At 38.7% G+C, this 18,664-nt stretch overlaps 1 protein-coding gene across 1 annotated transcript; it reads right to left on the reverse strand.

The window, feature by feature from the left end:
* Positions 1–412: 412 nt before the first annotated feature.
* Positions 413–18,457, reverse strand: LOC127652838 (protein CASC3-like). Its single transcript, XM_052139242.1, has 13 exons — positions 18,264–18,457; positions 16,981–17,005; positions 16,791–16,846; positions 14,353–14,544; positions 13,913–14,061; positions 13,368–13,544; positions 9,600–10,423; positions 9,412–9,473; positions 5,661–5,769; positions 5,314–5,430; positions 4,783–4,988; positions 2,763–2,885; positions 413–1,728 (listed from the first exon to the last, which is right to left on the reverse strand). The coding sequence occupies exons 1-13, from the start codon at positions 18,447–18,449 to the stop codon at positions 1,690–1,692; spliced, it is 2,265 nt and encodes a 754-aa protein (XP_051995202.1). The 5' UTR covers positions 18,450–18,457; the 3' UTR covers positions 413–1,689.
* Between the last annotated feature and the right edge of the window lie 207 nt (positions 18,458–18,664).

Below are 18,664 nucleotides of genomic sequence, written 5' to 3' on the forward strand. Positions count from 1 at the left end.
AGGTCTAATCAAACAAAAACAGATATGTCAAACCAATTAATTCTTTAAGGCATAGAAAGCAATACAACTTCATCCTAATAGTCTTTGAGCAATGTCTTAATTCTGGAAACAACAATATTTCAGTTATACTGTTAGGTTTTTATATTTTTTTCCTGAAACAATCATAAAAGTGAACAATTGAAATGGATGCACCCATAGCACTCCCACAATGGGGCAAAGAATAACAGCTCACAGCCAAAGACGCTATCTAGATTTGCTTTCACAAAAGGAATATATCCATTTAATCATGCATGCCTGTACAGTGTGCCTGAAAGAAAATAATTGCAACCGTAAACTAATATATATATATATATATATATATATATATATATATATATATATATATATATATATATATATATATATATATATATATATATATATATAAAAAAAGTGGAAAAGAATTGGAGAATCGTAAAATAATTTTTAAAAATGAAACTCAAAAGCCTAGGCTAGGTTTCCCTGCTGACTTTGTTCATATTGACAGTATTTCTTAGATGACTAACTTTTAGTATTACTCAAACTGGATTCAATATACTTTAATATGTACACTTACAACAGAAAGCCATCAAGCAGTTACATTGTCAAACAAGTCAGTATCAGGCAAGGTTAACAGTTAGTTTTGATATACAGTATTGAATTCAACAGTACATGTTAAAGATACAAGGGACAGCTGGACAAAGGGAAAAGAGGGAGTTTAAGGGTTTCAGCCCCAGTTTGAGGGAGGGCTAGCACCATAACGGTGGGTAGAGCAGTCAGAAAGGTACAGCACTCTTAATGAAAATTTTGAACATACAAAAGATACATATTCAGAGATTAAGATGGGTCTGCCAACATCCAACAGCATTCATAATCTAAATACAAGAAACGTGACAAAAAAACAAAAAAGTGGCATTAAATTTGTGTAGGCCCTTAAAGCGACAGTTCACCCAAACATGAAGTCAACCTTCTGTTGTTTCGAACCCGTATGAATCTTCCATGTGAAGTCATACTGGTTTGAAATAATATGAGGGCAAGTATATGACAGGATTTTCATTTTTGGGTAAACTATCTTTTAACATGTACAGCTGCTTGCTATACTAAATGGATCACTCCATTCTAAGCATTATACCAATTTGGACCTGATCAGGTGCAGATTTAAAAACTTAAGGACCAAGACAAACATCTGAATTCCAAACACACTTAAGTTCTTAGTAACATATTTCTACTTTCAAATGAAAACGTGAGAAAATTCGATGTGAAACTGAGGAAAACCCATCTGTACCACTTGCTGTCTTGAATTAAGTATTTAAAAGTGATGAGTCCAGCTGTCATGTACAATTTCAATCAGTCTGCAGGAGAGACGAGGGATGCAGGTGAAAAATGACACACTGTTTAAAACTGAATTATTTCATTCCCAGTTGAACAGCAGATATGGGGGAAAACACTATGCTGGTCAAGAAAATAACAAACAGGAACAATCCAAAGAATTATTTAAAAATTAAATAAAAGCAGGACCTTGGATGAAGACCGTGTGCCCAAGCAAGGCATAACGAAATTCACAAGACAAAAAAACTAATAAAAAGGAAATTGAAGTGAAAACCTAAATGGTGAATTCAATTGATACAACAATGGTGCTGGTCCTGACACTCGGCCTCCTTGCTCCATCAGCTAGGAATGGATCTCCTCACTGGGCTTTCTGCTCTGGTCCTGGACAAAACAAATATGTATTAATTAAAACCGCAAATGTTAGCCATTCTGGAACTTCCACAACATTTAGAATCTAAATAAGATATGGTCCCTTTCCAAACACTTATAAGAGAGAAAGACGTAATGTCCAAGTACCTCCAACTGTAAAGTGACGTACACTGAACGCTTTTGCAACTATCCATTTGTTTTTCTATGTAAACACGAGCTAGACGAATGTCTTTGTTTTTTGTTTATTCAGCATCTCAAGCAGGGGTGCTGTTTTATAGATGCCATTTCTAAATAAGTTTTTTTTTTTTTTTTAAAGAATCCTGAAACACTTGCTTTTCAAACTGTATTGTTGCACTGTGTCTAACCTATTTAGTGCAAGAATGCAAATTATCTGAAGTATTTGTCAGTTCTTGGCACACATCCAAAATTCGAATCCACAGTTTTAGCATTCGAATGTGCATTTTTTCTCTCTTACATTTGAAAAATATTCTTTAATTTGACAGCCCTATCTTGCAGTTCTGCGCTTTTGAGTGTACAATGCGCAGCGAGGATCGCCTTGAGACTCCAAGCATTCGGTTAACATTGAAGCGTGTCATTGTGCATTCAGGATGCGCATAAACTTTTGTCCCGCTTTGTACTGAAGGCTTATTTTTTACTATGATAGTTTTGTGCAACAAGACATTGTTATTTAGCCTATTTATTTGTTGCATAACCATTAGTTATACTATGTTGAAATGCTGCACTTGGCATCCAAATATGTCTCAAATGCATTTGATCGGGGTCAAGTGATCACAAGAGTCTATTATACATTATTATTTTTATCACTGACTACTCAAACCGACCGACTAGTAGATAATGAAAATTGGTAATTTTGCACATCACTAGTGAACTTCCAATATAGGCAGAAGACAAAAGTTTAAGAAAATATTCTATGCTTAGTTCAAGCTGAAATACAGAGATTCATTAGCAAAATGTTAAACAGGTCAATCTCAACCAAGAGTGTGTTGGAATGTGAGTGTAAAGGTGCGTGTGTAATTTGCCGTTACCTCAGGAGGGGGAGGTCTGACTGTAACTGGATGGGAGGAACGTCGGGGCGGAGAGCGTTTGGGCAGAGCTTGCTGCTGTACTGTATCGTAGTACGTCACACCACCATAAACCTGTGCCTGTGCCTGGAGAGAAAATGCATTGAAAGTCATTTTATGTCCTGTTCAGGTTGTTCCTATTTGTTGTATTTTCTAGAGCAGCATAGAGTTCTTCCTGTTTCTGCAGTTCACCTCAATCAAATTAAGCATTTCTGAACAGAAATAGTTTAATAAAATTTTGGTCTCCTAGTCAGAATGATTCAAATTGTAAATTAATGCAGGACTCTAGTTACTTTTAAATGCCATTATTCAAAACAGCAAGTGGTTTTAGATGTGTCCATTTTGAAACTCTGCCCTGTTGTACAAATATTTTTTGGAAACATTGGTCTATCTTAGGAAAGGATAAATGCACTAGTAAAGCCCTTTTCACACCACCGGCAACATCACGCAACACACTTATGATCCAATGATTTTTAATGAGCAGAGCGACTGAGAGGAGCTGCAGGGACCGTGGCGACAAAGGTTGCCATCGAGCGACGAGACAAAGTTGAGAACACTTCAACTTTATGCAAATGACATTCAGGAGCGACTACCAATGACAGTGAAGACAGTGGAGCTCATGTCATCCGTCTCCAGGCAGTGACCGTTGAGATACTATGGAGAAGTGAAACGTTTTTGTGAGTAATTTCTGTTCCATGTCATTTGTCTACAAACACATACATGGATATAGCTTAATAAAAATGATGAGTGGAAAACTGAGCAAGTTTGATTCACACATTGATCGATTGTAAAACTTGTTCATGATATGATGCATTGATAGCGTTTCCATTTTGCACAGGTAACTTATCACAGTGGAGATGCATTTGACTGCAAGTAGTAATCAAACGCAATCCAGCTAAAGAATCTCTCGATACTATCCAGATATGGAACGCATCTGATCCTATTTTCAACCTCTCTTTCGGACTCTGTGGTGAGTCCCCCATCTCAGGTGCGTGTGTCACATATATTTTCTCCTCTATAGACTTTTCAAATGCATATAACATGGTCTGTAAAACTCTGGATTTTGCATCAAATAATTGGGATGCTGAGGAACATCTCAACTTATTCAATTCCATCTGTTCAAATACCTTAAACTCTTTAGCTCCACTCAAGGCACGTCACCGAAGCCCAAAATGAGAGCCATGGTTTAATGACACTATGCGATCACTCAGTCAGGTCTGTCGGCAGGCGGAATATAAATGGAATAAGGACTATCTACAAGTGTCAAGCGAAACAATGACGAATGCACTGTCCACCTTCCAAAAAGCTATATCTTTGAGATTATAACTAAAAACTCCCATAGACCCAGGACTCTTCTCCACCATCTATGCAGTTTTAAAAAGTTTAACACATTTTAAATTGCAGTTTTTTTCCCCAAGATTCATTTTTAATTAAAATAAAAAAAATAGTTCAAAGTTTGAAATCAAGGTGTCTTGCTTTATTGTGATTGCTTATCGAAAATGGCCCCATAGTAGCTCCTAGCATCCAACCAGCGGTAATACCAGTGTACGTCGGTTTCCTGTGGAGTTTCTTTTTTTTTTTCTGTGACCAACCAACCAAAAGTTGGTCCACAAAGACTCCTCATCCATTTAGGTTTGTTTCTCACCTAGCCTTATTGTATGCCTTCACAACAAGACAGGAGAAACACAGAATAATTTGTTAAGACTTTCTTTTGCATCCTTTTGAAGCCTGAAGAGGTGGTCACGATAAACTGCCATTGTATGACATCATTAAAAAAACTTAACTCAAGTAGTTTGTTGTCTCTTGGCCCTGGACCTTGCATGATTAATTCTGAACCCATACTCACTCTCAAAAGGTTAAGAATGGAATGGAGAAACCAGTCTGAAGAGGACATTAAAAAGACCCATCCCTTTAAGGATATACAGACAGACACCCAGAACTTTTATGTGCAGCATTTCATGTCTTTACAGGAAAACATCCTCACCTGGGGGTTGGGGTACATTGGAGGTAGCGTAGCTCCAGCAGGGTATGGGTAGTTGGTGTTCCCAAAGGTCATGACACCTGGTGGGGGATAGAAGGGTGGGGGTAGCAGCTGCTGTGGAGGTGGTTGACCAGTTGACAAAGAAACGGGTGGGGCAGCATAAAGAGCTGGATTGGGCATGGGCCCTCCTGATTGGTGTGGATGCAAGCCTGAAAGACAAAGCACAGCATAGACAGGTTATTATTCTGCTCACCAATACATTCAAAAAGTTTCTTAAGATAAATGTGGAATGTTGTCTCCATTTACAAATCAATAGATACTATTCAATCTAAATATCGGGACGACAGGGTCTCCATGCTTTTTGACAAAATAATTTAACTTACTAAAAAATCATGGAAACCCTAACCATCAAGATATTTGGCCTAGAAAAGAATCCAATGATTGCTATTAAAGGTTTTCCATGACTTTGTATGGATAAGCATCCAATTCCAGAGCTTTCAAACAAAGGAAATAAGCAGATGTCCCATCTCTCACCTGGGTGTCCAGGGTGGGTGGGGTGAGTCAGGTGCATCTCAGGCTGAACAAGCATGCCTTGAGGTGGGAGAGCCGCTGGGCTGTCCCCGTGCGTGTAGATTGGTCCCTGGAAAGACACTGCATGAAGACATTAGATTATCTTTCATGAACAAAGCCACAAAAAATACATTGTGCTTGTTACATTTTTCCTAAACTATCCAATGTTTTGAGTGTTCACATGAAACAAACCTTAACAGTTTCATAAAAATGTACCAATCAAAGAAAATTGGGTGATGCACACATATCCCTTGAATCAGTCATCTATTAAAGAGGTGCCCCCTATGGGCCAAAAGCAGCACTGCACTCACTGGGTTCATAATAATGGCCCTCCATCACTCCTATGTGCATTGGTGCAGGCTCAGGAACTGGCCTCTGACGCTGTGATGAATACCGCTTAGCCCGGCCACCACCAACACCCTAAAAAATATAAAATACATTAAAAATATATTGACTGTGACACCTATAAAAAAAAATACATTAGATGATAAGAATGTACAGAAACAAACAACTGCTAGCAATCAACGACTTCTATCATCATTATGCAGTGATTTTTTTTCCCCCTATAAAAACACTAGAATTTTAAGATTTTGAAAATTAACTGTTCTTGTGTGAAAGTTTCTGGTGAAAAAAATAATAAAAAAAAAACTCAGCAATGCAGGTACAAACCTGTAAATCAAATGAATACTGTATTCCCATACCAAAACAATCATACTATATCAAAGACTATCAAATTAAAACTGGTTTGTACCATTATATAAATAGACACAAATTAGAGGTCGACCAATATTGGATTGTGCTCAGTGCTTGAAGTTGGCGGGTAAGCAGTACCTGCACTTCAATTCTCCAATTAGTATTGGAGGTTTTTCCTTACGCACCACGACTTCTCAGTCTCCCAGTACAATATGATGTTTTTATTAAATGGAAATCTGTGATTTGATTCATAGCGTGGAACTTTTATCTTTAAAAAAGGCACTTTAACTTTGAATGAGCAGCTAGAAGCAGTGAAGAGTCCCTGATGTATTTCAAACGAATAATGGATATACAGTGGTGGCCAAAAATGTTGGCACCCTTGGTAAATGAGAAAAGGCAGCGGTGAAAAATATATCCTTATTGTTTAAACTTTTGGTCTTTCATTCAAAAGATTCACAAAAATCCATCCTCAAATAAACAAAAAAATTCCAAAACACAAGTTTTATCAAAAATAATTTGTCAAAAATATGTGTGGCACAACTACTGGCACCCTTTTATTTAATACTTTGTGCAACCTCCCTTTGCCAATATAACAGCTCTGAGTCTTCTCCTATATTGCCTAATGAGGTTGAAGAACACACGGCAAGGGATCTGAGACCATTCCTCCATGCAGAATCTCTCCAGATCCTTTTCTGAGGTCCGCACTGATGGACTCTGCACTTCATAGAAAATCTGTGGAGTGAACTGGAGTTCAGGTCAGGGAATTGGGATGGCCATGGCAGAACCTTGATTATGTGGTCAGTGAACCATTTGTGTGTGTTTTGGATCGTTGTCCTGCTGGAATAGCCAACCACAGCCCATTTTATGCTTTCTGGTAGATGCAATCAGGTTTTGATGTTTTATCTGTTGGTATTTGATAGTCCATAATGCCATGTATCCGAACAAGATATCCAGGACCTCTGGCATAAAAACAGCCCCACAACATTAAAGAACCACAACCATATTTAGCTGTTGGTATGAGGTACTTTTCTATATGGCTACCTCTCTATGAGTGCCAAAATCATCTCCGGTGTTTATTGCCAAAAAGCTCAGTTTTTGTTTCGTCTGACCATAGAACCCGGTCCCATTTGAAGTTCCAGTAATGTCTGCCGAACTGCTTGAGTGTTGCTGAATGAGAGCAGAGGCTTTTTCTTGAAACCCTCCCAAACAACTTGTTGTGAAGTAGGTGATGTACGATTGTAGTTTGAGACTTTGACCCCAAAACATTCCTGAAACAAGTGATCCTTGGAGAATTTTTGGCCACTCGAATCATCCTCACTGCGCTTGGGAGACTATATTAGACACACGTCCACACATGCCGATTCGTAACATCTCCAGTTGACTGGCACCTCTTAATTATTGTCATGGTGGAGGCTTTAGCTATTTTCTTAGCCACATCCCATTTTGTGAAGCTCAATAACCTCTTACCCATTGTGATAGATGACTAAGAGAATTTGGCCTGTATTGTTACCTAATTTATACCCATGTGAAACAGGACGTCATGGCTGAACAATTTAATGTTCCTTGTCAACCAGGTGTATTATTAAATTTAAAATATGAATATAATACAGATATATTTAATTCATAAGGATGCCTAGGGTTGCCAGAAATTGTGGCAAACTTGAAGAAAAAAGATTTTCCCCACCTTTCAAATAGTTTACTTCAGTTAAAAGGTTCGATTTTTTTTGAATATTTTGAAATGAAAGATCAAAAGTATAAACAATAAAAACATTTTTCAGTCTTCTTCGCTGATATTTAATAAGAGTGCCAATATTTTTGGCAACCACTGTAAAATGTGCACTCCTACAATAATCTACAACTAGGGCTGGGCGATACAGCAAAAAAAAAAATTTTTTTCAAACTTAAAGACGATTCACAATTCAATTTTAAATGTACTCCAACATGATTCAAATTGTATGTTCTTTGTTAAAACGCAAGGCAATCTGGTTAGAGATATCGAAGTTCTTTTGATTATAGGAAACAAAGGTGTGCAAGAAAAATGTACAAATGCACCACAGTGGGAAGTTGTCAACAGTGCAAATGTCAAATAAAATCCAATAAACCCAGATGTTCAGAAGTAATGCAATAAGAAAACTGCAAAAATAATTCTTAGCCAGAGTAGGTATTCATTTGATCCAAACCAAGTATTTCTAGAAATCAAAATAATATTTTAAGTTTATCTAGAAAGTATTATTGTATATCAAAACATGTGTGTGTATATTCATAAACCCCTGCAGATATAGACGTGCCCTCTAGTGTTTCATGCCGAACAGCAACAGGAAATGTATCATTGCAATTCAACTAGCAAAGTTTGTGAAAATGATCACTTGCCAAATGTTGGCTATTGGTGCAGTACATTTGAAACACGTCACAGAACAAAGCAATAATTGGCAATCTATCTGAATCATCATCATGGCAAAAGGAGCAGCAGATGTTTGATTCTCCCATATAAAGCCTCTCCATGATTTGAAATGAAGCGCAGATAACAGTCACGTAACTAACGCTTTATGGGTGAAAAGAAGACTGAAGGCTGAGCTACAATCACACCGAGTACTATCTTACTGGGAATATTGCCGCTGTCTTTTTTATCAGTCTCTGTGTTAACCAGTCACGTTCATTTGGAGCACGCCACACATGTGCAGGTGATCAGATCGGGAGCGGCATTAAGACAAGCACTATACATTTTTATTCTCTTTCTTAATTAGACTTTGGTGGATTTACAACGAAACTATAGTGTTTGCAATATTTTTGGAATATAAAAATATATTTGAAAAATATATATAGGCTATATATTACTAATATATAGCCTACAACGCATTACAATATAAATAATTGAACTGAATTAAACTTTTGCAACAGCTGAAAACACTCAAAAGCCCCGCGTGCTTTGAGAAAATACAACAGTGCCGCGTTTTCACTCTGAAGGATGCAGCGCATGCATTTATTTAATCAGATCATCACCTTTTGAAGTATGATGATCATATTAGTTCATATAATGATTCCTGTCTTTTCTCCCACGGGAACCCTGTAATGGACCCTTTTCACTGACTGTGGCGCGTTTTCGCCTACAGTCAATGGAAATCATGGATACACGATATTGGCTGTGGTCTCTTTACCTCTACAGAATCCATATTTTCCCCAAAAATATCATAGATTGAACAATGCATCTTTTCCCATTCCTCAAAAGCTAAGGAAATACATTAAAACAGTTAAGGATAGGTAAAGGGTACTTAAGTGTGAATAGACTGGGAAACAATTGACAAATGTAACATTTCCTTTAGGAATTTTAAGGGTGCACATCAGCAATTACCAGTAGATTAGTTAACTCACCATATCCTCCATATTTCCATACTGTGGGGGGCCTCCTCCCATGTGCATGGAACTACGGATGCCTGCAAGGGGAAAAATGGTTGGAAATGAAAAAACAATTTCTATAAAACCCAACACAGGGTTTCTTATTCCTGCTCCTGTAGAGCCATTTTCCTACAGAGTTTAGTTCCAATTGAAATATTACTTACCCCTCATCTCAGCCTGCAGGTAGGAGGGCGGGTTCTGGGACCAGTTCTGCCCCGCTAGGCTGAGGCGGGCAAGGTCCTGATCAAGCCCCGTCAGTCCACCTTGCGTGCCAGCATCACCCTGCTCCTGCCACGATTCGCTCTTCACTGCTGCGGGGGCTTGCTGCACAGCGGGAGAAGAGTCATCTAATGATGCCTGCTTAGCAAGGTCAGACGGTCGGGTTCGTGTTGCCCTCCGTGCAAGTAAGTACGATTTCTTCTCCACAGGTTTCTCTTGAAGTGGAGACGATTCTCGCACCTGCCTGGCTGCACTACCTCCTTCCAACGTTGGACCTGACTCTTGTTTCCGTGGTGATGAAACCCTCTCTCTCTCAGTCTTGTAGTGGTGAGCAGTGTATGTAGTTGTTGCTGTTGGAATCTCACCTTCTTCCTCTTCCTCACTGCGAATGTCTTCCACCAGCATATCTGGGCTGCGGTCAACATGAGAGCCGCGGCCCCTTAGCCTCGGAACTCTCTCACCCTCCACAGGCTGCACTCGTACACCCCGAGGTGGTGGACCATCGAAGCCAGGCTTTGGGTGTCCTCGACCCTCTGTCCTGTGAGGGGTCAAAGGTGCTCGGCTGCCCTGGAAACTGCGTTGGGGAGGCTGAGTTGAGGGTCTTCCAGTGGGTTTAGGTGGTGCATAGGGAGCAGAGGGAGGGCCGGACTTTAGGGAAACAGACGGTGGAGTATTGCGGTGGCCAGAAGGGGGGCCTTGCCACGTGGTACGAACAGATTTTTCACCGTCTCGGGGGAACCTTGGCTCTTGATTGGATGAACTGGCATGTCTGCAATGCATTTAGACATTATTAGTTGACCAAAATTTTTTATTCAATGATTAATCAGGGCTTTATAGTGCGAGCATTTCACTCACATTTGTAGTGGTGCAGCGATCAGGAAATTTGATCTGATATTTTAACACAAAGATCGGCCGATACCAATACAGTGTCCTTTGTCAAATTTTTGCAAGTTATATGCTTTATATCGTTTGATATTGATATTTATCACGATATACATACACATTTGTACACTGCACAATCTTTTGAATTTTCAAGGCAGAAGTTGGAAAAAAAAGCCTAAACAGTCAAAATGGTGTATACAAAACTGCATTTGGGGCACAGTGTTTATCAATTTTATATTATAGAGTTTTTCCCAGTACAGTTGGATATGAATGTTAAAAGATAATCTGTCCTTCTTGAAGCATATTATTTTTACATTTTGTTACATTCAGATACCAAAATACGGGGGCATAGAAGCCCTTGTGATGGAGGAATGACACTATTTAGAAAAAGTCTGAATGGACCATTTTTATACTTTCATTAAAGTGACACAGACTAGGCTTCAAACTAATATTTTTATTGTCTTTCCTTGTCATCCATGCCAGAGATGACATCTGATTAATTTCACAAAATCAGAACAGAAATCTCTTAGTTTATTATTAAAGGCTTGAAGCATGCTGATAAATAAAGCAACATTTAGAAGGAAAACACTTTATGGTCTAAAGGCGAACCTCGTTAACTTATGTGGAGCCTCATGTCTACTCACATGCGGGGAAATGAGGCAATGTGTGCAGAACGGGACAGGACATAAATGAAGCATGTTTGGTGCTAGAGAAAAACATTCAAGAATACAGCGCAGAAAACTCAAATCTGGTGTTCATGGCACTGTTGTTGTCGCGCTACTCACTAGAGACGATGAAAATGCGCAACCGTCATCATATTGTCTTGTGCCAGTCAACGAGGTCCGGGTCAGGACTCCAGATTGATTCCATCCAGACTTCGGTGTCTGGCGTAGAATGTCGTTAGCAAGGTAGCTTACGTTAGCAACTTCATAAAGTCTGAGAAAGCAAAACTGCTTGCGTTTTTAGCGACACGCACCTGATCGTCTAGATGTAGAACATGTACAAAATGATTAAAAAAATTAAAAATCCACAATATCGATATGCTTTTATCACGATAAATAGAGATTTATTTTATTGCCCAGCCCTAAGCAGCAGTTATGTTTATGTCCCACACATTAAAATTACGGTAACATACAACACAGTAAAATTACGGTAACATTACAATAAGGTTGCATTTGTTAACATTAGTAAACATGACCTAATGAATTTAGTTACAGCATATACGAATACATTTAAAACCCAAATTTGTATTAGTTAACATTATGCACTACTAACATGCCAAAAATTAACAATTTTATTTTTAATATACCAACATTAACTATGATTAATAAATGCTGTAAAAATATATTATTAATTGTTTGTACATGATACCTAATGCATTAAATGTTGACTTAAGTGTTACCAACATTACATTACTAACATGTATTGGTATTGAAAACAGTTATGAATAAGTGTCACTAACAAAGATTATTTTGACATACAGGCAACCAGAAAAACCATGAGATCATCACACACGGTAGAGATGCATTAAAAAATAAGATATATCCATTACAAGCTCCAAACCTGCTTCAGTGAGAAATCATTCATATCTATGATTTGTGTACTGTCTTTGGCATTTTGGTGTAATACAAATTACTAATTAAGCAATTCTGTGAAGACTGTGCCGTTATTGGAGGTTAAAACTCATTTCTGTAATTGGTGGTACTGTGACCAATATCTGATTTAAATTGGGATCCTCACAAAATAGTGCTAGGATGAGTGACTGATGAGATATTGAGCATGCACATGTTGAAGGGAGTGAAGATGAAAGAGCTCATGAACGCTCAAAACAGTCTCTCATCACTTCACACACCATCTGATTGTCACGACTCTTGTTACATCATGTATACTCAGATTTGTTTTTTCATGTTTATTTCGTTTTTATACCAGTTAGCAGTATTTTTATCCTCTCTGTGCTCACTACAGAGAGTCAGAATTACTACCGTAATAACTAATAATTACAGGTGTATTAATTTTTTAGTTGCCCATTTGCTACACATTTAAAAAACAAAAACAACATTCCCCTAAATTACAGCAGGTCTGAAAGTAAATATTTGTGAATGCTTAGAATTGCCAACAAATCACCCTCTAGAGGCCAAACTGTCACACTTCAAGGGCTGAGAAAGCATCATTAATTAGAGTAGCAGTGCACGATAGATTCCTTGCATGCCGCAATAAAAAAAAGGCCCTGAATCTTGCCATGATCGGCCGGTCATAGATTTAAGACTAAGATGGCTGATTTAGATCAGTGCAAATTATTTTGTGCAAGCGATAGCTGATCTAACACCCGATCTTATACTGTAGCCTACCATCAGAATAAAGCAGTTTCTTGCTTTTTTTTTTTACGTCAAATTGACAGGCAGAATCTTGAATTATGATGGAGCGAAGGATGTCTTAAAAACATGCCGCTCATGCACAAGACTGAGGAAATAAAAAAAAAAGCGAGATGTGGCGCAATGGTCAAAGACCTCCGTCTAGTGCAGGTTTTCATAGAAAAACAGAAAGAAACCCGGTTTAGGGTTTCAATGATTACAGCAAGGGAGATACACAAGTGTTGAAATGCATTCTTCGATTTTATAATCAATTCATAAAAACAATATAAAACAGAAATAGTTGTCTGTTAGTTTTACTATATATTGCAAACATGACAAACCTAAAACCGTGATGCAAACCATATCGTGAGAGATTTGAACCATTAAACAGAGTCAATTAAACAGTATTCTACCTATATTACTCACCATCAAACTGATGAGAGAGAAAAAGATATGGCACATAAAGCGAAACCACCTAACCTTGGTTTTCGGGTCTTATATGATCGTCCCTCACTTGAGCCAGAGCCATTGCGGATGTCATAACCGTAAAAAGAGATCAGTTCGTCACGTGATTTTGGCGCCTGCTCCTCTTCACGGAACTTGTCGTGTTCCCAGCGGCCCTCATCCTTCCACAACTTCCTGTGTCTGCCTTTAGGCCTGATGACAGATGGATGGAGAGAGAGAGAGGATACGACACCAAAGTGAAAATTCTCATTCACAGCATTGAGTCGTTTTATTCAACACTTGAAACTTAATTTGGATCCAGGGTAAGAAATTTAGAGGTTAGATTAAATAATCATGATCAGATGATTATATAAAATCGCGACAGACCTAATTCCAAGTAAATACTTGCAAACATTACTGATTGTAGGCCTATAGAGACTACTTGAGGGCCAAATGGAAAATTTGGTTGTTAATTTCAGACCCTATTGGTATCATTTGCTTAATAAAGTTATTTGTGTATCAAATTAACTGCAGTTAATATTTATGATTTTTCCCAAAAAACTAGAAAACCAAAATCTTACCTCTCCTCTTCTTGAGTCTGGCCTCTTACGTCATGCTCAAAGAAAAGGCCTTTTCGGGGGATGTAGGCTGGATTCTTTCTGTCCTCATCGTCATCCAACTTCTGGCTGCTTTGACTGGCAGATTTGTTCTCAGGGTCTTCTGTGCTTTCCTGTAAACATTTAGGGCAAGTCTCAAGCTTATCTTCAGTATAAAAAAGGATTTAAAATTAAGAATACCAATGGCAAAATTACAGAGTAGTCTTAATCTATGCTGTGGAAAATGGTAAATTACTTCAAATGTGTCAAAGGTATGTTTTAATTACATGCATTCATCCAAATGTTCTAGCAAAAGAACGTTTAAATTTTATTCTGTACACAAACTGAACATGACAGCAATTTAGTCTAGGAAAAGACTATAGAAATTATCTTTGATCCTAGTGCTGCTAACTGTTCTTTCATACCTGTCCATCTCCACTCTGACGCTCCCCAGCCAGATTGCCCTTCTCCTCAGTTTTAACATCCTTCATCCCTTCATCTCTCTCTTCCTGCTCTACCTCTTCTGTTGGGGCATCTGCGGCGGGTTTCTGTTCTGCTACAGGTTGTGAGGCCTCTTCATCACTGAAATGCTCACCCTCCTCTTCATCATCTCCTCCCTGAAACAAAGACAGCAAATCACATATACTAAAAGGTCTAGCTCGCAAAGCATCTATTCAAATCGTATGAGTTTTCACCCTTATGATGAAGTAAAATATACACAATTTCTATAATTTTAGTTAATAATATGGGAGCGTGGCATGTAAATAAGCACAAACTCCAAAACTGTCATTCTCTGTGCGGTCAGAGCTGCTTCAACCAGTCACGGAAGAGACACAATCTGAGAACATATGAGTTACATCCTGCTTAAATGTCCCGGTTTGTTTGGACAATCATATTTTCGTGAAAATTTGCATGTTCTTATTTATTGTTCTATTCTATTTAGGTGTAATATTGAGAAAATAACAAGTTTGCAGTAATGCAAAGACATTATTTAATTTTGTAAAAATATTGTAATTTGAAACCACCATGCATTTATAGTTGTTGCTAGTTTGTATGTTTGAGTTGAAAAAATACACATTTCAGCATTATCAGTAATCTATATGTGCATTTTCCTTGATAACCAAGCAAGTTGACTCATGATACCATTTGTTTATTGTATCGCAATATGACATTTTTCCCCAAATCGTGCAGCCATATAATCGATGTATCATCTGATTACATTCATAAACAGTCACAATCTGGATCTCCTTAATCTGCATACCACATTTTGAAACGGAGAGGATTGGGCTCATCAACAGTGAATTAACCCAGCTTTACGTACATCAAGACTGTAGAGATGGAGTAGAAAGGGTTGCTAGTACACCAAAAGAAGTGGAAAATCAGCAGCCAAGGCGGCAACTACCTCAAAACCAACCAACTCGAGACTTTACAACGTCTGCGCTAATATGTTAAAATAACTGATGTTTGTCCCGCAATCATCAAAATGCATCTTGCATAAGACAACAAGAAAAAGTCTGGATGGTGATTCATATCATGCCCACTAAAATTAGCCATGGACTACAGATGCACTAACAGCATGGGTTTCAGCATTGGCAGTACTCATAATGCCACAGGAGATTGGCACAAAAAAAAGTGACAATTTCAGTTAAACACCTTCAATCCTTAGAAAAACCTTGCCATCTAATCCTCCAATTTTTCTCAATCAATATTTCCGTCATGTCAACAATGGGTGCATTTACAATGTCAAAAATCAGCTCATTATACAAACCAGACAATGCAGAAAGTTGTGGTTACATTAGTTTCTGAAATGGCCTGGTTTCCATCCAGTTTTGATGCCAAAATGTAAACATACATGCACATACTGAATAAGGCGGTGTGTGAAAAAAGCTGAGGATCAGAGACTCCAGCCACATGGGATGCTCTCACTACTACCATCAGGCAAGCGGTATCGCAGCATCAGGACCCGCACCAGCCGACTACATGACAGCTTCTTCCCCCAAGCTATCAGACTTTTGAACACTTGACCTTTCACGATCAATATACTTCAGCACTGCACATTTAGTTAATCTTATTATCTCACACTGGACTGTCATAAATTATATTCTCTTCACAATACAACCACTGTATATTATGTTATTAATACACTTTATATACTTTATTTTATTGTATGTGTATTCTATATTGTGTGTATTGTTTGCTGTACATTGTATATTATTATTGTGTTGTGTAATTCTGTGTACATTTGATATGTAAATTGTTTTCTGTAAATATGTTGTTTATTGTAATTGGTATACGTCTAGTCACCGTCATGACTGCTATGTTGCTCGGAATTGCACACAAGACTTTCACCCACTGTTGCACTTGTGTACATGGTAGTGTGACAATAAAGTGATTTGATTTAAGCTGCAAGAATGGTAGGGTTTACATGCAGGGTGAATTCATGATAAAGGGGAAAAATTAAGTTGTGCTGGGTTTCATTTAAACCATTCATGACATTTAACCGAGAAAACAACATGACCTTTCACACGTTATCAGGTTATTAAAGGGAAAGCTCACCCAAAAATGTATTTTCTTTTGCCATACAGATGTGTATGACTTTCTTGGTAAATGGTCTGCACTTATGTAGCACTTTTTTAAAACTTAGCAGCTTTCAAAGCGCTTTACACTGACTCATTCACACACACTCACACAAATGATGGCAGAGCTGCCATGCAAGGCGCTAGCCTGCCATTCGGAGCAACTTGGGTTCAGTGTCATGTAGGCCAGGAATCGAACCCGCCAACCCAGCAATTAGTGGCCAACTCAGTCTACCACTTGAGTCAAAGCCCCCCCTTTATTAAATGGCATTGCCAAAGAGACTTACCTCCGTGTGCGATCCGTTCTCCTCCAGATCAGCACTGTCATAGTCTGATAGCACTGCTGAAGAAAGAAACCCCACAAATCAGCGTTTAACACTTATCCCATTAGCAAAACCAATAACATGCAGCTAAGAATTGGACGTCTCAAGAGTGACAGTTCATTACTATTTAAATGGACAGAGATGAAATACATACCTTCACCTACGCCATCTTCACTTTCCTAAAGAGCAGGGGAGATCAGAGAAATTTTTTTTTTATTGCTAAACATCTACAATCAGTCAACACAGCCTAATATCTACTTTTTTCACCATGTTCCGCACTGATTTGGAGGGGGGTGGGGGTGTCTGAATTCTGCACAATAGATTAACCTTAATAAAACCTGTTAAACAGATCTCAGGATCACCCTTAAAAGTTTGACACCATGCTATTCAAACATCCTCTTAATCAGTATATCTTTCCATTGCAGACCGACACATTAATAGTCACCTCAGTGGACACCAGTTTCTTTAATGTCTTCCATTAACCACTCAAAAATTAAATTAAAGGGTTGTATTACAGTTATAAGCCAACCAGAGGTATAAACCATCCCAGATAGCACACATGTCAAGGAGATGTACATTTTAGATCTTGGAAAACATTGCAATCTAATTACCATCTGCTTATCACCTGAAAAATATCAGATTTACATTCAGTGTAAATCATAAACATGTCAAAGACATCTGCTGAATGTCTTACTGACATCAGAGATATCCTTATTGACATTCGATGTATTGCAGATGAGCAAACAATGCAAAACAATGTGTTCCAGATGTAAACACATACATCAAATAGTCGTCTGGGTGACTTAAGTCTGGAATCAGGGATTCTACACTGACTAGTCCCACAAGCTCACCTAAAAAGAGCGGTGACTTCAAACACACTCAATAACAAACGATTTTCTTCTTGTTAGATCAACGTTTTTCAATCTTGGTCCTGCAGACCCCCACAAGCACTGCATTTTTAGGGTCTCAGGGATCTGACACACCCAATTCAGATCATGGAGCCTCTAATACTGAGCTGATGAGTTAAACCAGGTGTGTAAGATCAAGGAGGCATTTAAAATGTGCAGAGCTGGGGGGGCCTCCAGATCCAGGATGAATAGCCACTGAGTTAGATGATGTAAAGGCACGAAATCCTAAAGTCAAAAAATAAAACAACGCATTAATATACATTCAACGCCACAGATAGACGTGAGATTCTATCTCTATGCATAATAACTAGAAAAAAGGCGCCTGTTTTGGGCAGTTGTTGGCGGAATCTGTACTTGAACATCTGTCTCAAGGCTTGTAGCCAAAATTCGCACACTTCTACGGTTGAATCGCAACTTAAAGCGTTAAAAAAGCAACAATCTCACTTTTTAGATCTTCTTGAATCATTATAAACCGCACACATGCATTTCGGCCCCGATTATAAAAGCAGATGTATAGCCACACACTCACACACTCCGATTCATCGTCCCTTTTGACGACCTCGCGCTCCACTGGCAATTCCACCGGCTCGGGATCTCTTCCGCTTGGCTTCCTGCTGGCCGAAGAGGCTCTCCCGCTCTCGGAGCCCGAAGCGGACTCGTCCTCCTCCTCGCTGTCTTGAGAGGCGCGCTGTCTCCGTCGCCGCCGGTCCGCCATCTTAACTCTCTATCAAGGGAAAGCGGATCTGCGCGCGGGATTGTGGGTGTTCGGGAACGCGTAATATCCTCTTTTTATCTTGCGCTGGATGCGCGCGCATACATTTTTATGGACGTTCAGTGACGTATGCATTATTTTATTTTTTTCTGTGCTGTTTCGTTTCTGTTGAATCGCTGTACAGTCATAACAGGTAGTCAGCAAAACACACTGCACTG

Source organism: Xyrauchen texanus, chromosome 12, assembly GCF_025860055.1.
Source record: "Xyrauchen texanus isolate HMW12.3.18 chromosome 12, RBS_HiC_50CHRs, whole genome shotgun sequence".
Lineage (NCBI taxonomy): Eukaryota > Metazoa > Chordata > Actinopteri > Cypriniformes > Catostomidae > Xyrauchen > Xyrauchen texanus.